At 41.5% G+C, this 23475-nt stretch overlaps 2 protein-coding genes across 5 annotated transcripts in view; both read left to right on the forward strand.

Annotated features, from left to right (window-relative positions):
- Nucleotides 1–16664: 16664 nt before the first annotated feature.
- MRPS17 (mitochondrial ribosomal protein S17) lies at nt 16665–20029 on the forward strand. 4 transcript variants are annotated; one of them, XM_039238053.1, is made up of 3 exons: nt 16665–16785; nt 17344–17483; nt 19061–20029. In XM_039238053.1, exons 2-3 carry the CDS (start codon nt 17361–17363, stop codon nt 19328–19330), a joined length of 393 nt encoding a protein of 130 aa, XP_039093984.1. In that variant the 5' UTR covers nt 16665–16785; nt 17344–17360; the 3' UTR covers nt 19331–20029. The 4 variants fall into 4 exon arrangements, with proteins under 4 accessions (XP_039093984.1, XP_039093987.1, XP_039093986.1 ...); XM_039238056.1 differs by having other exon boundaries at nt 16671–16723; XM_039238055.1 differs by having other exon boundaries at nt 16692–16710.
- Nucleotides 20030–22849: 2820 nt separating this feature from the next.
- The window catches only part of NIPSNAP2 (nipsnap homolog 2), a 33560-nt gene continuing 32934 nt past the window's right edge, over nt 22850–23475 (forward strand). The window contains exon 1 of the mRNA XM_039238099.1: nt 22850–23008. Within this exon, the coding sequence (XP_039094030.1) occupies nt 22917–23008 (92 nt within the window). The 5' untranslated portion in view covers nt 22850–22916. The remainder of the gene's footprint in view (nt 23009–23475) is intronic.

Consider the following 23475-nt stretch of genomic DNA (forward strand, 5'->3'; position numbering starts at 1 on the left):
TGTCAGCGTCAATCCCACTCTTGTAGATAAGCAGTTAACCAGGTGCACAGGGGCCTGGTTTGGTGTAGGCGGGTCCAGCCTCTACTCTGGGCCCTCTGTCTGTTCTGTAAAGCCCCGCTTTGTTTGTGATGGGGAGAAAAATGGCGATACCACAGTCTCTCCTCCACAGACCAGGTGTCCGAAACCACTCTCTTCAGGCTGTCATCACAGTGCTGTCAGTGTGAATGAGGCTGTTTGTCCTGCTCCATAGATTCCTGCACCACCTGGCACTCGGCTGGGATTTACACCTTAAAGGGTTCTGCTCCATGCACCAGTACTCGGGGAGTGCTGCTCCATGTTGCCAATATACTGTCTCTGGCTGGGGGACACAGGCAGTCTTTGTTCTTTGAATGGTTATATACTTTCCATGGCACTCCAGGGAGGGGATTGCTTTCTCCCACTGTGGACTGCACCTCTGAACTAGTTACTGAGCCCAGGGCTGGCTCCCCTACTCTCCAGGTGCATGAACTAGACAGCTGGCCTCAGTCTGGAGGAAGCACTGCAGTTAGAGTTTGGATCTTTCTCCATCCTGGTCCATGGTTTTTCTCTTGTTCAGATACAGTCCTATGCTTCCTCAGCCTCTCTTTCTCTTCCCTTTGTCTCTTCGTGGATGGGGATCCCTCCCCCCATGCCTACATGTCTTGAACCCACAACAGTGAGATCATGACCTGAGCAGAAGTCAGATATTCAAACAACTGAACCACCCAGGCACCCCTCGTGAATGACTTTTTAAAATATATTGGTGGATTTGATTTGCTAGCATTTTATTGAGAATTTTTCTTTTCACGTTTGTCAGGAATACTGGCCAGTAGTTTTCATTTTTAGTGGAGTCTTTATCTGGTTTTGGTACCAGGCTAATGCTGGTCTCAGAGAATGAATTTGAAAGTATTCCTCTCTTTTCTATTTTTTTTGGAATAGTTTGAGAATAGGTATTAAATCTTCTTAATTATTTGGTAGAATTCACCTGTGAAGCTACCTGGCCCAGGACTTCTGGTTTTGGAGAGCTTATTGATTACTGATTCAATTTCTTTGCTGGTTATTGTTCTATTCACGTTTTCTATTTCTTCCTGTTTCAGTTTTGGTAGTTTACATGTTTCCAGGAAAGTATCTATTTCTTCCCAGTTGTCCAATTTTTTGACACATAGTTTTTCATAATCTCTGGTAATTGTATTTCTGTGTATTTCTCCACACCCACCCACCAAATTTTAAAGTTTATATAGAAACCTAAACTGGGTTTGATCGCATATACTTTCCAGATGATCTTAATGTCACATCATTATCTCACAGTTATGTATCTCCTTAGGGCAGCTTTTGGAAATGTAAAAGGCAAATGGAATGCATATTTCAAGGACAAAGGAGTTGAGAAGCTTCTGATTACTGGGGTCCAATTCATCGGTGCACTGGTAGTCACATCCTCTCAATGACCTTCCCTAGCAAGCATCTTCTTGGAGTATATAACATTAGAGCACAAGCTGAAAGAAGTGAAAGCATAAGCCATGTGAAGGTCTGGGAGAAGAGGATCCCAGAGACAACACCAAATGCTGGCAAGAATGTGGGGCAACAGGGGTAGTCATACATTGCTAGTAGGAATACAAAATTATACAATCACTTTAGAAAACATTTTGGTAGTTTCTTACAAAATTAAGCATAATCTTACCATCCAATTAGCAATTGTGCTCCTTGGCATTTACCCAAAAGAGTTGAAAATATCCACTCAAAACAAAACAAAACAATGGGCCAATCAGGCAATTAGAGATGAAATTAAAAAATATATGGAAACAAATGAAAATGAAAACACAACAATTCAAAATCTATGGGATGCGGCCAAGGCAGTCCTAAGAGGAAAGTACATTGCTCTCCAGGCCGATTTCAAGAGATTAGAAAAAGCACAAGTCCAAAATCTAACAGCTCACCTAAAGGAGCTAGAGGCAGAGCAACAAGAAAGCCCTAAACCCAGTAGAAGAAGAGAAATAGTAAAAATTAGAGCAGAAATAAACAACATAGAGACCAAAGAAACAATTGAACAGATCAATGAAACCAAGAGTTGGTTTTTTGAAAAAGTAAACAAAATTGACAAACCTCTAGCCAGGCTTATCAAAAAGAAAAGAGAGAGCACCCAAATAGACAAAATTATGAATGAAAATGGACTTATTACAACCAACCCCTCAGAAATACAAGCAATTATCAGGGAATACTATGAAAAATTATATGCCAACAAATTGGACAACTTAGAAGAAATGGACAAATTCCTAAACACACACTCACTACCAAAATTCACACGGGAAGAAATAGAAAACCTGAACAGACCCATAACGAGTGAAGAAATCGAATCAGTGATCAAAAATCTCCCAACAAATAAGAGCCCTGGACCTGATGGATTCCCTGGGGAATTCTACCAGACATTTAAAACAGAATTAATCCCAATTCTTCTCAAGCTATTCCAAAAAATAGAAGTCGAAGGAAAACTCCCAGACTCATTTTATGAAGCCAGCATCACTCTGATTCCCAAGCCAGACAGAGATCCAACAAAAAAAGAGAACTATAGGCCAATATCCTTGATGAATACGGATGCAAAAATTCTCAACAAGATAATTGCAAATTGAATCCAGCAGCATATCAAAAGAATCATCCACCAAGATCAAGTGGGACTCATTCCTGGGTTACAGGGCTGGTTCAACATTCGCAAATCAATCAATGTGATACATCATATCAATAAAAGAAAAGATAAAAACCATATGATCCTGTCAATAGATGCAGAAAAAGCATTTGACAAAATACAGCATCCCTTCTTAATAAAGACTCTCGAGAAAGTTGGGATAAAAGGAACCTACTTAAACATCATCAAAGCCATCTATGAGAAGCCTTCAGCTAACATCATCCTCAATGGGGAAAAACTGAGAGCTTTCCCCCTGAGATCAGGAACACGACAGGGATGTCCACTCTCACCACTGTTGTTTAACATAGTGCTGGAAGTCCTAGCATCAGCCATCAGACAACAAAAGGAAATCAAAGGCATCAGAATTGGCAAAGAGGAAGTCAAACTTTCACTCTTCGCAGATGACATGATACTCTACATAGAAAACCCGACAGACTCCACCAGAAGCCTACTAGAACTGATCCAAGAATTCAGCCAAGTTGCAGGGTACAAAATCAACGTACAGAAATCGGTTGCATTTTTATACACCAATAATGAAGCAACAGAAAGAGAAATCAAGAAACTGATCCCATTCACAATTGCACAAAAAACCATAAAATACCTCGGAATAAACCTAACCAAGGATACAAGAGATCTGTATGATGAAAACTATAGAAAACTTATGAAGGAAATTGAAGAAGACACAAAGAAATGGAAAAACATTCCATGCTCATGGATAGGAAGAATAAATATAGTTAAGACGTCATTACTACCTAAAGCACTCTACACATTCAATGCAATTCCAATCAAAATTGCACCAGCATACTTCTCAAAACTAGAACAAACTATCCAAAAATTTGTATGGAACCACAAAAGACCCCGAATAGCCAAAGTAATACTGAAAAATAAAACCAAAACGGGAGGTATCACCATCCCAGACTTCAGCCTCTACTACAAAGCTGTCATCATCAAGACAGTATGGTATTGGCACAAAAACAGACACATAGACCAATGGAACAGAATTGAGAACTCAGAAGTGGACCCAAAAGTATACAGCCAACTGATCTTTGACAAAGCAGGAAAGAATATCCAATGGAAAAAAGACAGCCTTTTTAACAGATGGTGTTGGGAGAACTGGACAGCAACATGCAGAAGAATGAAACTAGATCATTTTCTCACACCATGCACAAAAACAAACTCAAAATGGATAAAGGACCTGAACGTGAGACAGGAAACTATCAACACCCTAGAGGAGAAAGCAGGAAACAACCTCCTTGACCTCCACCGCAGCAACTTCTTACTTGACACATCCCCAAAAGCAAGGGAATCAAGAGCAAAAATAAACTGTTGGGACCTCATCAAGATTAAAAGCTTCTGCACAGCCAAGGAAACAACCCAGAAAATTAATAGGCAACCAACGGAATGGGAAAAGATAGTTGCAAATGACATATCAGATAAAGGGTTAATATACAAAATCTATAAAGAACAAAACAAACTAAACACCCAAAAAACAAACAACCCAGTGAAGAAATGGGCAGAAGACATGAACAGACACTTCTCCAAAGAGGACATCCAGATGGCCAACAGACACATGAAACGATGCTCAGCATCCCTCCTCATCAGGGAAATACAAATCAAAACCACACTGAGATACCACCTCACGCCAGTCAGAGTGGCTAAAATGAGCAAATCAGAGAACTCTAGATGCTGGCGAGGATGTGGAGAAACGGGCACCCTCCTACACTGTTGGTGGGAATGTAAACTGGTACAGCCCCTCTGGAAAACAGTGTGGAGGTTCCTCAGGAAACTAACAATAGAACTCCCTTATGACCCAGCAATAGCACTGCTAGGAATTTACCCAAGGGATACAGAAATGCTGAGGCATAGGAGCACATGTACCCCAATGTTCATAGCAGCACTCTCCACAATAGCTAAAACATGGAAAGAGCCTAAGTGTCCATCAACAGATGAATGGATCAAGAAGATGTGGTTTATCTATACCATGGAATACTCCATGGCAATGAGAAACAATGAAATCTGGCCATGTGTAGCAACATGGATGGACCTTGAGGGTGTTATGCTGAGCGAAATAAGTCAGGCAGAGAAGGACAAATATCATATGTTTGCACGTATAGGAGGATTAGGAGGAACTTGACGGAGGAACAAGGGGGAGAAGAAGGGCGGAAATGGTGGGGGAAAGAGAGAGAGGCAAACCATGAGAGAACTTGAATGCTGACAAAGGGGGGGGGGGGGGGGGGGGGGGGGGGGGGGGGATGGGCATGGAGGAGGGCACTTTGGGGATGAGCACTGAGTGTTATGTAGAAACTAATTTGATAATAAACTATTTGTAAAAAAAAAAAAAGATAAATAGCTCTGCAATTAAAATAAAAAATTTGTTGCTTTGAAAAACAAAACAAAACAAAACTGCACACAATGTTTATATCAGCTCTATTCATAATTGCTTCAAAGTAACCAAGATGCCTCTCAGTAGTAAATGGATAAACTGTGTCACATCTAGATGGTAGTATATTATGCAATGCTAAAAATAAAGAAGCTATCAAGCTATGAAGACATGAAGAAACTTAAATGCATATTACTGAATGAAAGAAGCCAACCTGAGAAGTCTACATACTCTAATTCCAACTATGTGACATTCAGAAAAGGCAAAATAATGAAGACAGTAAAAAAAACCCCAATGGTTGCCAGAAGATTGAAGAAGAAGAAGTAATAAATATGTGAAGCACAGAGGATTTTTAGAGCAGTGAAGATAATCTGTATGATATCCTCATAATGCACATTGGTCATTATGTATTTGTCCAAATCCATAGAATGCACAACAACAAGAGAGAACCCTAATGTAAACTGTGGACTTAGGGTGCTTATTATGTGTTTATATAAGTTTATCAATTGTACCAAATGTACCACTGTGGTGGGGGATGTTGATAATGAGGGCGCCTATGCATGTACGGGGACAGTGAGTATATGGAAAACATCTAGACCTTCTCCTTAATTTTGTAATGAGCCTTAAACTACTCTTAAAAATAAGTTGAGAGAGAGAGGGAGAGAGAGAGAGAATCCCAGGCAAAGGGTACAACAAACCAAAGTACTTTGGTACTGGCTTGATGGGTTCAAAGAATAGAAAGGAAGTCAATGTGTTTGGAGTCTCTAGTGAAGGGCAGGGAGATAGTGGATAAAAAATAATGGTAAGGTTATGTAAAACTCTATAACAAGCAAAAAGAAGTTATAGGTTATAGGTTATGTTAAGAAGTTACATTTGTTTCTTTGCTTATTTGATGAGAGGCTGTCCCAAATCCAGTTGTAGAAATAAACAAAGACCATCCATGACATCAGAGTCAACAGAGCTTGCTATAGGAAGAGAATCAGCCACTGTCTCTTGTATTTGTCAGGGACCCAAAGGCAAGCAGGGAAGTGGGAAAGTTTTATACTGGAAAAAAGGAAAGGGTCAGACATACTCTGATTGGAAGTTTTTGGCATGGGGAAGTTGGAGGCAGTATAATTGGAGAGGGGAATCTTATGTGACAGGGCTGGAGAATATAGTCAGCGCTCTCTGACTGGTCATGAGTTAGAAGATGGAGCAAAATATAGGAAAGTTGGCAGTCATTGACCAGGTTTTCACCATTATAAACCAGTTGCAGGCTTAGAATTCCTGGAGAATTGTAGATTAGAGTTGTATTATATATGCTCTGTTTATGTTAGATTGTTTATTCAGTTTCTCACAGATTATGTGCCTTCCTGTATTTTCCCAGCAATGGTTTTCTGCTTGAAGCTAATGGAGACATTTCAAGAAGTCCCCTAGTACCACCTGCATTCTTATAGGCCATAGAAGAGAGATCTTCATATTCCCTGGAGAATGACTCTTTGAGCTCTATTACTGGTTTCAGGGTATCACAGGGGCCACACTATTGTGATGCACAGACTACTTATCTTAGCATTGAACTATTGTTCTAAGTCTTTCGTATTGCTCATTGGCATGATCCAACAATATTCTGTCTCCCACTTCCTAGCTAGGCTTCCATGATGTTTTGTGTGGAAAATGTTGTGAAAACACTGGGCATCTCTATGTGTGCACCAGTTTTCCAGGAGACTTTCAAGGCTGTAGGCTGTGGGTGGGATGCTGGGGTATCCCAGCACTGGATGAGCACTGACTCATGCTATGGATACTGCTGCATTTCTCTTGGGAACTGTCCCCATGGCTGTAACAGCACTCCAGCTTGTTCATTAACTTGCTTCAAGTTAACACACTTCTTGCTTGCTGACCTAAGACCCTTAACTTGTAGCACAACTAATTTACTTTCTTTGAGAATTACAGACCACTGACCTTGGAGAATGAAGGGCCAAAACTTTCCCAGACCACAGAGGCCAGCAAGTCTGTTTGAAGACACTTCAGCTTTCTGATAAGCTCAGCAATCTTTTAGCAAAATGTTTTTCTTTTTTTAAGGTCACACAAATGACTTTGATGACCTCCCTTTGCCCATCTGTAGACTTTGCACTCCTTTGCAGAAAGAGCAAAATATTCCTGCACAACCCTCAGGTACCAAGGGACCAGGCCTTCTTGTACAACCCGCATCCTGGGCACCAAGGAACTAGATCTTCTTGCACAATATTTGAGCACAAGGATAACTCTAGCTAGTATCACCAAGTCTATATGTAATTGAGAAATGCCACAGACCATTGCACTCCTTTAACTGATTAAACCCTTAAAAATCTTTGGGCGACATAGAACTCAATTAAATAAAATCAAAAATAAGAGAAGAGAAATAACAACCAGTATGAGAGAAATACAAGGGATCTTAAGAGGATATTGTGAAAAAGTATAGGCCAACAAATTGGATAACCTAGAAGAAAGTTATGATTCCTAGAAAGACATAACCTACCAAAATTAGAAGAGGAAGAAAGAGAAAATTTGAACAGATTGATAACTAGCAAAGAAATTGAGTCAATAATCAGAAACTCCAACAAATGGAAGTCCAGGGCCAGATGACTTCACAGGTGAGTTCTATCATACGTTTAAAGAATTAATACTCATTCTTCTCAAACTATTTAAAAAAAAAATAGAAAAGGAAGGAAAACTTCCAAATTCAATCTATGAGGCTAGCATTATCCTGATACCAAAACCAGATAAAGACATCACTAAAAAAGAGAATAGCAGGCCAATATTGCTGATAAACAGAGGGGGAAATCCTCAATCAAATCCTAGCAAACCAAATCCAGCAATACATTTAAAACATCATTCACCTGGGCCCACAACTATATGGTCAACTAATCTTCAATAAAGCAGGAAAGAACATCCAATGGTGGAAAAAGTCTTTTCAACAAATGGTGTTGGGAAAACTGGATGGTGACACACAAAGAATGAAACTGGACCATTTTCTTATACCATACACGAAAGTAAATTCAAAATGGATAAAAGATATAAATACAAGACAGAAAACCAAGGAGGAGGGCACTTGTGGGAATCAGCACTGGGTGTTATATGGAAACCAACTTGACAATAAACTATTAAAAAAAAAAGACAGAAAACCATTAAAATCCTAGAGGAGAACACAGGCAGCAACCTCTTTAACTTTGGCCAGAGCAACTTCTTACTACACAAGATGCCAAAGACAAAAGAAACAAAAGTAAACATGAACTATTGGGATCTCATCAAGATAAAGAGCCTCTGCACAGCTAAGGAAACAATTAACAAAACTAAAAGGCAGAGGATGCAATGGGAGAAGACATTTGCAAATGACATATCTGAGAAAGGATTAGTATCCAAAATCTATAAAGAACTTATCAAACTCAAAAACCAAAAAACAAATAATCCAGTAAAAAAATGGGCAGAAGACATGAATAGACACTTTTCCAAAGAAGACATCCAGATCGCTAACAGACACATGAAAAGATGTTCAACATCATTCATCATTAGGAAAATACAAATCAAAATTACAATGATTTACTGCCTCAACCTGTCAAAATGGCTAAAAGTAACAACAGAGGGAACAACTGGCTTTGGTGAAGCTGCAGAAAAAGGGGAACTCTCTTGCATTGTTGGTGGAAATGCAAACTGTTGCAGCCACTCTGAAGAACGGTATGGAGGCTCCTCAAAACACTAAAAATAGAACTACCCTATGATCCACCAATTGCACTATTAGATATTTACCTAAAGAATACAAAAATCCTGATTTGATGGGACATATGCTCCCCAATGTTTATAGCAGCATTATCAACAATAGCCCAATTATGGAGAGACCAAACGTCTATTGACTGATTAATAGATAAAGAAGTCATATATGTGTGTGTGTATATATAGTGTATATATAGTGTATATATATATATATATATATATATAGTGTATATACACACACACACACATAATATATATATTGTGTATGTATGTGTGTATATATATAGTGGAATATTACTCAACTTTTTGAATATATTCAAAAGAATGAAATCTTGCCATTTGCAATCATGTGGATGGAGCTAGAGTGTATTATACTAAGTAAAATAAGTCAGAGAGAGAAAGACAAATGCCATACGATTTCTCTCATATGTGGAATTTAAGAAACAAAACAGATGAACATAGAGGAAGGGAAAAAAAGAGAAGGAAGGAAATCATAAGAGACCCTTCACTATGGAGAAAAAACTGAGGGTTGATGGCAGGGAGGTAGGCGGGGTATAAGATAAATGAGTGATGGATATTAAAGAAGGCACTTGTGATGAGCACTGGGTGTTATATGTAAGTGATGAATCACTAAATTCTACTCCTGAAACCAATATTACCCTGAATGTTAACTAACTAGAATTTAAATAAAAACTTGAAGCAACAAAAAGAGCATGCACCACAATCAGGTGGAATTTATCCCTCAGTTCCTAGCATGGTTCAAAATTTGCAACTCATTCCCCGTGATACATCACATTAATAAGAGAAAGGATTGGAACCATATGTTCCTTTCGATAGATGTAGAAAGCGCATTTGACAAAGTACAATATCCATCCATGATAAAAACCCTCAATGAAGTATTTTTAAAGGGAATATTTCTCAACATAATAAAGGCCTTATATGAAAAACCCATTATAAAATCATCCTTAATGGAGAAAAATTGAGAGTTTTTCCTCTAAGATCAGTAATAAGATAAGGATGTCAACTCTGACTACTTTTATTCAACAGAGTACTAGAAGTCTTAGCCACAGAAATCACACAACAAAATGAAACAAAAGGTATCCAAATACAGTAAGGATGAGGTAAAACCTTCACTATTTGCAGATAATATGATTCACTATATAGAAAACCTAAAAGACTCCACCAAAAATTAATAGAATTCATAAATGAATTCAATAAAGTTGCAGGATATAAAATCAATGTACAGATATCTGTTGCATTTCTAGACACCAATAATTAAGCAGCATAAAGAGAACTTAAGAAAACAATCCTGTTTACAATTGCATTCTTTAAAATAATAAGACAGCTAGGAATAAACTTAACCAAAGAAGTGAAAGACCAGTACAATGAAAGCTATAAAATGCTGATGAAGGAAATTGAAGACAACACCAAGAAGTGCAAAGACATTCCATGCTCATGGGCTAGAAGAACAAATAATCATTGAAATGTCTATACTTCACAAAGCAATCTACATATTTAAAGCAATCCTTATTGAAATACCACCAGCATTTTTCACAGAACCAGAATAAATAATTCTAAACTTTGAATGGAACCACAAAAGACCACAAATAGCCAAAGCAATCTTGAAAAAGCAAAGCTAAGCTGGAAGCATCACACTTCTGGAGTTGGGTCTATTTTACAAGGCTACAGCAATCAAAACAGACTGGTACTGGAACAAAAACAGACACATTGATCAATAGAACAGAATAGAAAACCCAGAAATAAACCCACAACTATATGATAAATTAACTTTTACGAAGGAGGAAAGAGTGATCAATGGGAAAACGACAGCCTCTTCTACAAATGATGCTGGGAAAACTAGTCAGCTACTTGCAAAAGAATGAAACTGTACCACTTTCTTACACCAGACACAAAAATAAATTCAAAATGGATTTAAGATTTAAGTGTGAGACATGAAACATAAAAGTACTAGAGGAGAGTACAGGCAGTAATTTCTCTGACATCAGCCACAGCAACATTTTTCTAGATATGTTTCCTGAAGCAAGGGAAATAAAAGCAAAAATTAACTGGGGCGCCTGGGTGGCTTAGTCGGTTAAGCGTCCGACTTTCGCTTAGGTCATGATCTCGCGGTTCGCGGGTTCGAGCCCCGCGTCGGGCTCTGTGCTGACTGCCAGCTCAGAGCCTGGAGCCTGTTTCAGTCTGTGACTCCCTCTCTCTCTGACCCTCCTCTGCTTGCGCTGTCTCTCTCTTTCTCTCTCCTAGAAATAAATAAAACATTAAAAAAAAAAAAAAGAGTCTCTTGTGTTATAAAAAAAAAAAAAAGCAAAAATTAACTATTGGGATTGTGTCAAAATAAAGTTTCTACACAGTGAAAGAAATAATCAACAAAACTAAAAGGCAACCTAAAGAATGGGAGAAGATATTTGCAAATGACATATCTGATAGTTAGTATCCAAAATATATAAAGAACTTCTCAAACTCAACACCAAAAGGCAAAAAACACAATTAAAAAAATTTTTTTAGTGTTTATTTCTTTTTGAGACAGAGAGAGACATAGCATGAGTGGGTGAGGGGCAGAGAGAGAGGGAGACACAGAATCTGAAGGAGGCTCCAGGTTCTGAGCTGTCAGCACAGAGTCCAACACAGGGCTCGAACTCACAAATCCCGAGATCATGACCTGAGCGAAGTCGGACACTTAACCGACTGAGCCACCCAGGTGCCCCCAAAGAACATAATTTTTAAAAGGGAAGAAGAAATGGACAGACATTTCTCCAATGAAGACATTCAGATGACAAACAGACACATGAAAAATGCTCAACATCACTCATCGTCACGGAAATGCAAATCAAAACTATAATGAGATATTACCTCACACCTGTCAGAATAGCTACACTCAAAAACACAATGAAGCAACAAATGTTGGCAAGGATGTAGAGAAAAGGAACCCTCTTGCACTGTTGGTAGGAATTAAAACTAGTGCAGCCACTCTGGAAAACAGTATGGAGATTCCTCAAAAAGTTAAAAATAGAATTACCCTGCAATCCAGCAACTGTACTACTAGGTGTTTACCCAAATGAACAAAAACACTGATTTGAAGGGACACAGGTACTCCAATGTTTATAGCAGCATTATTTACAACAGCCAAATTATGGAAGCAGCCCAAATATCTATCAATGGATAGATGAATGGGTAAAGAAAATGTGGTAAACATATACAACTGAACATTACTCAGTCATGAAAAATAATAAAATATTCCCATTTGGAACGACAAGAATTGAAGTGGCAAACATAATGATAGGTGAAATAAGTCAGTCAGAGAAAGACAAATACCGTATGATTTCGTTTAGGTCTTTAATCCATTTTGAGTTTATTTTTGTGTACGGTGTACGAAAGTGTTCTACTTTCATTATTCTGCATGTTGCTGTCCAGTTCTCCCAGTACCATTTGCTAAAGAGACTTTTTCCATTGGGTACTCTTTCCTGCTTCGTTAAAGATTAGATGGCCATACATTTGTAGGTCCAATTCTGGGTTCTCTATTCTATTAGTCTATGTGTCTGTTTTTGTGCCAATACTGTACTGTCTTGATGATTAGACCTTTGTAGTAAAGGCTAAAGTCTGGGATTGTGATGCCTCCTGCTTTGGTTTTCTTCTTCAATATTTCTTTGGCTATTTCGGGTTTTTTGTTATTCCATACAAATTTTAGGGTTGTTTGTTCTAGCTTTGGGAAGAATACCAGTGGAATTTTGATTGGGATTGCATTGAACGTGTAGATTGCTTTGGGTAGTAATAGCATTTTAACAATATTTATTCTTCCAATCTATAAGCATGGGATGTTTTTCTATTTTTGTGTGTGTGTGTGTGTGTCTTCTTCAACTTACTTCGTAAGCTTTCCATAGTTTTCAGCATATAGATCTTTTACATCTTTGGTTAGGTTTATTCTTAGGTATTTTATGGTTCTTGGTGCAATTGTAAACGGGATCAGTCTCTTGATTTCTCTTTCTGTTGCTTCATCATTGGTGTATAGAAATGCAGCTGATTTCTGCACATTGATTTTGTACCCTGCAACTTTATGAATTCACGTACCATTTCTAGCACCCTTTTCGTGGAGTCTTTCGGGTTTTTCTTATAGAGTATCATGTCATCTGTGAAAAGTGAAATTTTGACTTCTTCTTTGCCAATTTTGATACCTTTTATTTCATTTTGTTGTCTGATTACTGATGCTAGGACTTCCAACACTATGTTAAGGGGTATTTGACATACCAAGCTGTTTAATAAAGGATTAATCTTACCCAAAGAAACGTTTGGCCCTTTGGCTTGGCTCCTGGGAGGTAATTTTGTAAGTCCTTAGAATGTCCTACCTGATAAGAATGAGTCATCTAGAAGTCCTGCTAATGATTTCCTAAACTCCAGGGTAACCTTGGGGACCTCATGAACTCATATTAGCTTTCTCCAGTCCAAGTCTCATAAATGATTTCTACTATATTCTATTACATACGCTTCCTGATGTAGTCATGTTACTAATGCACACTTATCTCAGGGCATTATCCAGGGCTGGAAAGAGGCAAGGAGGTTGTCTGAATGAGTAGGGGTAGAGCCAGACTTACTAATGTGGCCAATGACTTCTGTTGTTTTAATTCAGAAATAAGCCATTCTCTTTTCTTGATTCTCTCCTTTTGGAATGTTTAACAGACACATGTGGGAACTTCTTGATTTACTCTCTACATTTTCCTCTGTGCTACGTTCTGAAAAATTTCTTCTGGTTTCCCCTGCAGTTTACTAAGTCTCTCTTCAGCTTTATCTAATATGCCATAAACCCATCTACTGAGTTTTTTATTTCAATGGCTACTTGCTCCTGGTGTTGTTTAATTTGTTCCTCTATCTCTTGTATTCACTATAAAATGGGTGGTTAGGTCTAGAAAACTGATTAGATTCAGATTACTTTTTACACATTAATATTTTATAATCAGTGCTATATATCTTTCTTTCCCTTTACATCAAAAGATGTATAATGTCTAGCTGACTCACTTTTACTGATGACAAAATTAATTGGTGGTTCAGGTAGTATTAACGTGCTCTTTTTATTACCAAGTTCCCCATCAGTCTTTCAATGATTTTGTTAACATTGTTGATATTATTCATTATCCATTAGTTGTTGCAAAAAAATGTTTTCCAATTCTGTCATTCCTTATGTATCAATTATTTGGTCATTCTGAAATGCACTTTATATCATATTTCCTAATATATTAATTTCTTATGTTTTTCAAATTATTAACTTGGTGCCCCAGGACTCTCCAAAAGCAATCAGAGGCTTTATTTTTAGGTACCATTATGAACAGATGGATTTTTATTTATCTTATGGTTTTCAATCCATTGCAGTTATAATTCTTTTATCCTCACATAATCTCATATTAATTCAGTCGAAACTCCTTCAGGTTGGCTTTTGACCTGACCCCATTCATCTTTAATAGCTTCCTTGATTTCTGACACAAGATGTCCCAAGTTTAACTCATACGTTTCTGTTCCAGATGTGAAGTCAGTCATTTTTCAAGGATCCTTGGCTCCTTTTAGAGAATGTGCTTGGTACTGACTGCTTCTAGGTTTGCAGGCTTTCTAAGAAAGACTTTTATTGAGAAAAATAAATCATGAGTTCATACTGTATTTCCAAATTGAATTTAAGACTACAAGGCTTGGGGCGACTGGGTGGCTCAGCTGGTTAGGTGTACGACTCTTGGTTTTGGCTCAGGTCACAAATTCACAGTTCACGAGTTCGAGCCCCATGGGACTCTCTGTCTCCCTCTCTATCTACCCCTGTCCCTCTTGCTCTCTCTCTCTCTCTCAAAATAAGGCTTTTATTTTGCTTCTTTGATTTTATTGTTATGTTCTGAATTGTGTCCCCCCTCCCCAAGTGGGTATGTTGAAGCCCTAACCCCCAATGTGATGGTATTTGAAGGCAAGCCCTTTAGGAGGTATTTAAGATTAAATGAGGTCATAAAAGGATGGGGCTCAAATCCAATGAAATTAGTGTTCTTGTAAAAGAAAAGGAAGGGGCGCCTAGGTGGCTTGGTCGGTTAAGCGTCCGACTTTCGCTTAGGTCATGATCTCACGGTTCGTGGGTTCGAGCCCCGCGTCGGGCTCTGTGCTGACTGCCAGCTCAGAGCCTGGAGCCTGTTTCAGAGTCTGTGACTCCCTCTCTCTCTGACCCTCCCCTGCTCATGCTGTCTCTCTCTCTCTCCTAGAAATAAATAAAACATTAAAAAAAAAAAAAAAAGAAAAGGAAGACACTCTCTTTCCCTGTGCACACATACACAGAGGAAAGGCCATGTGAGGACATAGCAAGAAAGTGATCATCTGCAAGCCAGAAAAAGAGCTCTCATCAGAAACTGACCCTGACAGCTCCTCAATCTTAGACTTCTAGAGAAAATGAATTAATAAATTTAAATAAAAATAAATTAATTAATAAAAGAACTGCGAGAAAATAAATTTCTGTTGTTTATGCCATACTCACACAACACTTACCTCCTCTCTGTCCCCTTGCTTCACATGGCCAATTTCCCAATCACATCTCCAACCTGCCTTCTCTCTTCCATTCTCACTGCTTCAATTTAGGTTTACACCATCCCCTGACAAAGCATCCAGCCTTCAATGTCTCCAACCTCTATTCTGCCTTCCAGACTCCTACCATAATGATGTTGAAAGCTAGCAAAAGTATTCATATCTTTCAAAGGCTTCTCATCACTTAGAAGAAAAAGTGAGACCCTTAACAAGAAATCCTTCCTAGTAGAGGCTTATCCCTGAGCAATTCCGATCCCTGCCATTATTTTCCTAGCCCTATTTCCTGGTAGTATCACACTCCTTCACACACTGTCTCTCAAATCCCAGCACCCCTGCACATGCTCTCCTCTCAGCCTCAAATGTCCTCCCCACATCCCAAATCCCTCTATTTTCAAGCTATAGCCCCTGGCCAGGGGCTATGTACTGATCAGGTCTCCTCTCTCTGCAGTTACACATTCCTTTCTCAAGTTTCCCATTACTAATGGTTGTTTTATAATCGTTTCTTTACTCACCTTTTCGTGGACTTTTAGAGAGTGGGAGTCTTCTTTAATTCATCTTTTTGCCTAGCACAGAGTCTGAGAAGTGTTCAATAACTGTTTGCTAGAAAGAAGTGAGTGTTGGACAAACTAATGTATGGGTGAAGTCTTATTTTCCCAGTCTTCTCTCACCAGTTGCTAAGATGTTTCAATGGTCAAAGATGATTGACCACACCCATACTTTGGCCTTCAAATTGTCTGTGCCAGTTGCCTATTGTTTTCTGTTTCTCTTAACTTCTAATACATTCTCAGTCCTCTTTTTATCTGAGAAGACATTATCAAGCAGTCTGGGCTCGTGGCCCATCTTACTCCTTCATAATTGTCATACATAAATATGTGCCGGTACTCGGCTTTTCTCCATCTCACAGATACTGAGAAATAGTACCTAAAATCATATTAGGCACAAAAACCTACAGAAGTTTATCTTAAAAGCAGCTGAAGGGATAGAATGCATTCAGCAGGGTCCAATGTTTCAGTGTTTAATGAATGAATGAGGTTCCTCTGATTTGGAAGGCCTTGTCCAGGCCTGGGAGCTTAGCGGGAAAAGAAGAAATCGAACAGAAATAGTTAAATAAAAGACCGTAATGCTCCACGCTCCAGCCGTCCAGTGCGTGGAGTCTACAACTCTCCTCGTGACCCGGCTCCACGGTTCTCTTTAAGGGGGAGTGGGCGGAGCCCTGCCTTTACGCCCGCCCATGGCTAAGAGAACACCCGGCCAATGAGAGGAGCGGTCCGGGGCGGAGCGACTTGCAAGGGCTGACGTCATCACGCTTCGGCCGTCGACGCTCCGGCGGGCATTCCATAGGACGTGCGTCTGGAAGGTAAAATCGGGAGGTGAGCGCGGTTTCCGCGCAGTCGTTGCGAAGAGTGAATTCGGGGACGCAAGGTGTCGACGGGTGAGAGCCTGGAGGCGAGGAGAGTTGCCTGACCCTGGGGTTGTGCAGGGCGGGAGGATCAGTCACCCCCAGCCTTCCCCAGGCTCGGCGGGATGGACTCGGCATTACCTGATCAAGAAAGCAGCCTCAAGTCAAGGTCTCCTTCAGTGAGGAGTACACCCCGGCTGCTCCCCCAAGGCCTTTTGCGCGCGTGTAGCCAGGCTGTGAGCCTTGGGGAGACGCAAGCCAGCGGAAGGAAAGAAAGAAGGGACGCCAGTAAAAGCCCACGTTTATTCGCGCTCTTGAGCGCCTTATAGGTTAAACCTTCCAAGCACTTCTGTGAGTAGACCCTGTTGTTATTTCCGTTTTGCACAGGGAGACACGGAGGCTTAGAGAGGTTAAAATGACAGCTTTGTAAATAGTATAAAGCTGGGAGGTTGGGTTAAGGAAATAGTGAGACGCTTAAGTGGTGATTCCAGAAGGCCAGCAAAAACTGTTTCTGACTTTCAGTTCCAGTAACAAAATTCCTTTGGTGAGTCATAACAAACAGAATATTAAACATCGAAATTTGTTTTTCAGGTGATCAAAGCCACATAATGTCAGTAGTTCGTTCATCCGTCCATGCCAAATGGATCGTGGGGAAGGTGATTGGAACAGCAATGCAAAAAACAGCTAAAGTGAGAGTGACCAGGCTTGTTTTGGATCCCTATTTATTAAAGGTGAGGAATGTTCCGATTTTCAGATGGCATTGATAAATCATCAACATGTTACAGGTTCTGAGCAGAGAAACCATTTCCTGTCAATACAGATGCACTGAGCATCTGCTGATTTGTGGGTATAACAAAGTGAATGAATCATGGTTCATTCTCAAATTCTGAGGACCTACACAGTTAATTTCAACTCAGTCTGATACCTGCTATAGCCCTTCTATGTGCAAAGTACTGGGACCAGAATGCAGGACACCTGATTTCTTTCCACATTGCTGAAAGAGAGCATCCTCAAAGACATTTGAGCTGAATCTCAGAAAGGCTTTTATCCAAAGGACCACATTTGGGGGAGTCATTCTCCACATGATGAGTGGTATGTGGAAGTTTTTTTAGCCTTATAGGGCATGACATTGTACAGGAAGTAGTAGTTTGGCAAGGTTGAGCCCAGAGCTTGACCCTAAGTAGGCATTGGCTGTTTTGAGTGAATGCGAGAACAGTGGAAGCTGGGCTGAGAAAGGCCTTTAATGTAGTATTTTTGGATTTCATCGTATAAGCAAAGGAAAGACAGATTTGGAAACATACAGATAGAGATGAGGTCGGGAGGTAAGGAAATGGGTAAGAAGGCTATTGCAAAACTCTAGAATGGAAATGATAAGAACCTGGACAGTCCTTGAAGCAAGTGGAATGGAGTGGGAAAAGTGGATTTCAGAAAGAAGGGACAGGGTCCTTGATTTGTTAGATGTGGAAGAGAGGGCGGGGAAAGTGCCAAGGAGAGTTCTGCATACAAAGTTGGGCACACAGGTAGGTAGAAATGCTCTTTGTTATCTAGGATCAAAAACATAGGAGCAGAGGTGACAGGGTTAAGGGAAAGGGTCTCCAGATGAGTTAAAGAGCAGAATAAAGTGGTCTTTTATTAACAACAATACAGGAGCAAGCTGAAGAGTGACAGCCTAATCATTGGCCTAAGAGTCAGAAGACCTTAGGTGATTTTTGACTGTTGTTTACTAGCTGCACACATTAGCAAACTCCAGAGCCTGTTTTCTCATGTGTACAATGAGAGCACCTTCTGCAGCAGGGTTGTTACGAGCATCTGTGGCTTGTTTGCAGTACTTTGAGCCAGGCATGGAGCTAAGTGTGGTGTGTATATTTAGAACATTTAATTATCTGGATAACTTTAGAGGTGCAGACATTGGAGCCTCATTTTATGTTGTAAAAAAACTAAGCTTGGAGTGATTAAGTGACTTGTCCCGCATCACACTACTCAGCTAGTAGTGAGAGTAGCATGTTGGTAGCCTGGAGAGAAGGCTCCACTAGGAAGGAAGTGTTTAAATAGTGTAGAGAAGGATGGTGATTAATAGACAAAGATCCTGAAGGTAATAGGCTGGAGAGTTCACTCCGTGGTCCACTCTGGGAAAGTCATTGCTGTTTTCCAGAAATTAAGGAGCTAATTTTTGTATGGGAAGCCTCCTAAAGTGTATTTTCTTTTTTTCCCAAGTCCAGCTCGTTTTCTGTGCATTACTTTTTATATTCTATGCTGCATTGTCAGATCACAGATGGGAGCTACTTATTGTTCCTACTTCTCTCAACAGTATTTTAATAAACGAAAAACCTACTTTGCCCATGATGCTCTTCAGCAGTGCACAGTTGGGGATATCGTGCTTCTCAAAGCTCTACCTGTGCCACGAACAAAGCATGTGAAACATGAACTGGCCGAAATCATTTTCAAAGTCGGACAAGTCATAGATCCAGTGACCGGAAAACCCTGTGCAGGAACTACCTACCTGGAAAGCCCAGTCAGCTTGGAAACCACCTGCCAAACTGAAAATCTAGAAGAACTGAATAGCTCTTCAGCACAGTGAAGGAAGATTAGAAGGAGCCAAAGGGAAAGATTTATAAGTTTGCCTTATAGAAAAAGAAATGTTTCTAAATTTCATTACAAACTGTCCAGTTTCTCTTCTGGTATTTATGGAATAGCTAAAAGGAAATGAAGTAAAGGCCTTGTTAGAATTTTCCATGAGTTTAAGGCCATGTTTGAAATTTCCTTTTCATTGGACATACTTACCTCTTACAGGAAGTATACCTAGTAATCCCCTGCATTGTTTTGTAAGCTCGCTGTTTTAGAAGATGTATCTTTTTTTTCATTCAACGGAATCTGGAATTTATCTTAGAATCTTTATTTGGGGAGGAAAAAACCTTTTGATATCTTAAAACAGAGAAGACCGCCAAAAATCAGTGAATATTTATTTTTGGTGGTATATATTAAAAGTTAATTAAAAATTGTTTCTTTGATTTAACCAGTTACAAATGGAAATAATCAACAGTCTGATTGGGGTCAGACCTTATCAGATTAAATAGTAAGAATGTTGACATATGAAAAATAAAACTTGAAAATTCTGTGTCACTTTTTCTTTTATCCTGTATTCTAGAGTATATTCAATAGGACTGAGTTAATAAAATCTGATAGTGATGAAATTGTAGAGTTCCTCATACTGTGCATTTGAGTTGGAGAGTTTGAGTTTTGTTGCTGTTTATTAATAAACTATGAACCTAGATTTTGACCTGAAGAAACATTGAGTTACATATTTGTTTCCTGGCTCCTAGAAAGAGATTTGGAGCATATTTCAGCTTCAATTAATATGTGTATTATACAAGCACAGAGTTTCAGCAGTAACCACAAGCACTGCCTATCCCATCAGTGCTCATATTTAGTAAGGGAGGTATGCACAGCTGCCTTCATAGCAAACAGAGAAGCACATGGGTGGGGGAGAAATAAGGATAACTTCCCAGAAGATACTAGATGGTGCTAGAACTGAATCTTGAATAGTTTCCAGGCCAATAGACAAGGATTGTAGAAAGGGCATTCCAGGTAAAGGCAAGAATGAAAAAATCCCAAAAATTGGATAAAAAGAAGCATAACCAAGGGGTTCTGCAAGCTGATGAGGACTGTTGGGACATTCGGAACATGAGTGGAGCTCAGGTAAAGAAACAGGTGGAAATAGGGGTGCCTGGGTGGCTCAGTTGTTTAAGTATCCAACTTTAGCTCAGGTTATGGTCTCACGGCTTGTGAGTTCGAGCCTCACATCAGGCTCTGTGCTGACAGCTCAGAGCCTGGAGCCGGCTAAAGACTCCCTGGCTTCCTCTCTCTCTGCCCCTTCCCCGCTTTCTCTCTCTCAAAAATAAATAAACATTAAAAAGAATTTTTTAAGGAAACAGGTGGAAATTATACTGTAAGTGGTGGTGGTGGGTTACATTTTTAAAAAGAATTATGTAATTACATAATGGACTGTAAGGGGAAAGATTAGAGGGAAAGAGACTGGTTCAAAGACTGGTCCTAAGACTTAAACTGAGCTGGGTGAGGAAAAGAGGTTGTTGGATAGATGATGTTCCAAAGTAGAATTCTCAGAACTTTATACCAGGGAAAGTGAGCGAAAGGGAATCATCTAAGAGTGCCTAGGTCTCTGGTAGGTGGAGTTATGTGGGTTCCACCTTGCATCTGTACAAGCCGTCTCAAAAACCTCAAATATTTAAAATGCTTACATATACTCTACTTTTTTTGAGAGAAAATTTTAAGCAGGCTCCATGCTCAGCGCAGAGCCTGATGTGGGGATCAATCCCATGACCCTGGGATCATGACCTTAGCCGAAATCAACTGACTGAGCCACCCAGGCACCCTTCTACTGTTTTTTAATCTTAAGATATTTTTTACTAATAATCTTCATGTAAAACTTATGCTCCAGGAAGATGCCCAATATTTCTTCTATGGCATTGAGTACCCTAAGCCATACACCTGTGAGGAAAAAGTACTTGTCCCCAGTAAAAAGCATTGGGTTAATGGAACTCCAGAGCAAGATGATAGTGGAGAAGAAAAATGCAGAATAAGTGGCCTAATACTAAATAGCACAAAAGCAAGGTCAACCAAGTAATATTTACCAAGTTTACATTTCAGGAAAATACATTTGAAAGCATTTGTCTCTTCAAAAAGCTGAGAAGTTGGGAGAATGTGTAAGAAAGTCAGAAGGGCACACAGACACCGCAGACTTAAAGAGGCTTGCCTCCTACTGTGGAGAATTGGGACATGTCCTTTCTGTCCTGGGGAGAGCTCCCTTTTGGGTCTATCTGGTGTCTACAGCCTCACTAATCCTAAGCCTGTTGCTCAGCCACAAAGCTTCTGGACTCCTGTCCCCTGTCCCTCGGCCCCCTTTCCCCTGGCCTCCGACAGACCTGTATCTCCCTGATCTGGGGCAAATCCTTGTTGCCTCTCCTCCATCCACAAGACCCCTTTTTGGCCTCCTGGTGGTCCCTTGCCATATTAACATGTTCAAATATTCCCCCAGTCAGAAAACCGCACCCCTCAAGCTCCAGTGCTTTCTTTGCCTCCAAGATTACCAGCTCCAGAGAACCCCTCAGACCAAAAGCCCGGCGGCTGCCCTCCCCCCACCAGCCAGGGTAACAGACCTCCCCTCTACCCAGTCCCGAGGACCTTGCCCTGTCGGCCTCTGCAGACTCTTGCACGGTGGTCCCCTGGGTGGCTGGGGGTCTCCTCCCCGTTTCTCCCCCGTCTCTCATTGTCCAGCTCCCTTTCTGCCTACCTTGTCTCCGTTGCAGTTTTCAAGGTTACATTTGCGGCTCTTTTCTCTTACTCAGGATACACTTTGCCTAAACAGCGCCGTCCAACCGACGCCTTTGTTGAAGTTGTTTCCTTGGCCGGAGATATCCTCCCTTCCACCGGTCAACTCCTCTCGGGACCGCGCTGTTGCGCTAGGAACTCGGGCTCTCTCCTCCGCTTCACAGCCACCGCCGGTTACAGTCTCGCCTGTCCGTGTCCCCTTCCCGTCCTGCGAACCCCTTCAACACTTGACACACTCGGGCTAATCATTTCACATCCTGCCTCACCAGACCGTGCCGGCTTGACGACACAGACGCGACAAGCGCCCGCAGTGTTGGTTATGAACAGGAACAATGTAGTCCCGAGACCACCAGATAACTTGAGTATCTTTTTCATCCAGAATGTTTTCATTAAAGCGTTGCTTTGGGTTTGGTTTTGGTTTGAAAGGCGCTACATTTACATGGTACAAAGTTCAAACGGTATTGGGGGGGAGAAGCCTGAACTCAGTGTTACTCTCTTCTTGTGTATCTTTGCATGTACATGAAAGCCTTGCCCTCTAGCGCTGGACACTCAGCTCCTTTCGCCGGTGACTATCGTCCCGCTAAGCAGCCCTCTGCGCCTTCGCGCTGCCTCCTGGCAGCTGCCGGACCTCCCCGCGCCGGGACCGTGCGCCCTGCTTCCCCTGGCGGCGGCGCCTGGCGCTGCAGCGGCCGCACGTCCCGCCCCGCCCCGCCCCGCCCCAGCCTCGGCGGGCCCGGCCGGGGGAGGGGTCGCGGCGGCGGCGGCGGCGGCGGCGTCAGCGGCGGCCCGGGCGGTGGGAGCCCAGGCGCCAGAGCAAGATGGCGGCGCGAGTACTGCACGCCCGCAGAGCCGCTTGGGCCGGCGGTCTCCTTCGGCGCGCCGCCCCCTGTAGCCTCCTGCCGGTGCTCCGGTGAGCAGCGCCGCCCTTTCCGGGAGCGGCCGGGGAGGGGCCGCCGCGGGGCAGAGGACGCGGGGTCCCCGGCGCGGGTCTCCGCCCCGGCCCAGCAGCGCTCCTTCGGGGCAGGGCCGCAGGGGTTGTGGGGCGGCTAGGGCCGAGGCCGCTGTCGGCCGGGCGGGGCGGGAGCCTTGGCGGAGTCGGAGCGCCTTCCCGGCCGGGCTCAAGGTCATGGCGGGGACGGCGCTCGGCGCCAAGACCACGTCCGCTTGCCGTGCGGGCTCGGCCTGCGGGACCTTGACCCTGCGAGACCCGCGCGGTGGCCGAGGGCGCGCGAGCGGCTGAGGCCCCAGGCCCTGGACTCGGCCTCTCGCTTCCCGCGGGCGCCCAGAGAAGGATAAGAGCCCGCGCAAAGCCTAGATGTCCGCATCTGCAAATGGCAGTAGAGCTACTACTCACCTCTTAGGTTGTGAACAACTAAA

This window comes from Hyaena hyaena, unplaced genomic scaffold (genome assembly GCF_003009895.1).
Source record: "Hyaena hyaena isolate Hyena2069 unplaced genomic scaffold, ASM300989v1 scaffold_135, whole genome shotgun sequence".
Taxonomy (NCBI): Eukaryota; Metazoa; Chordata; class Mammalia; order Carnivora; family Hyaenidae; genus Hyaena; species Hyaena hyaena.

Coding starts and splice junctions, on each gene's coding strand:
- MRPS17 (XM_039238053.1), top strand. CDS start 17,361: ATGTCAGTAGTTCGTTCATCCGTCCATGCCAAATGGATCGTGGGGAAG. Junction 17,484..19,060: donor TGGATCCCTATTTATTAAAG/GTGAGGAATGTT, acceptor TTCTCTCAACAG/TATTTTAATAAACGAAAAAC.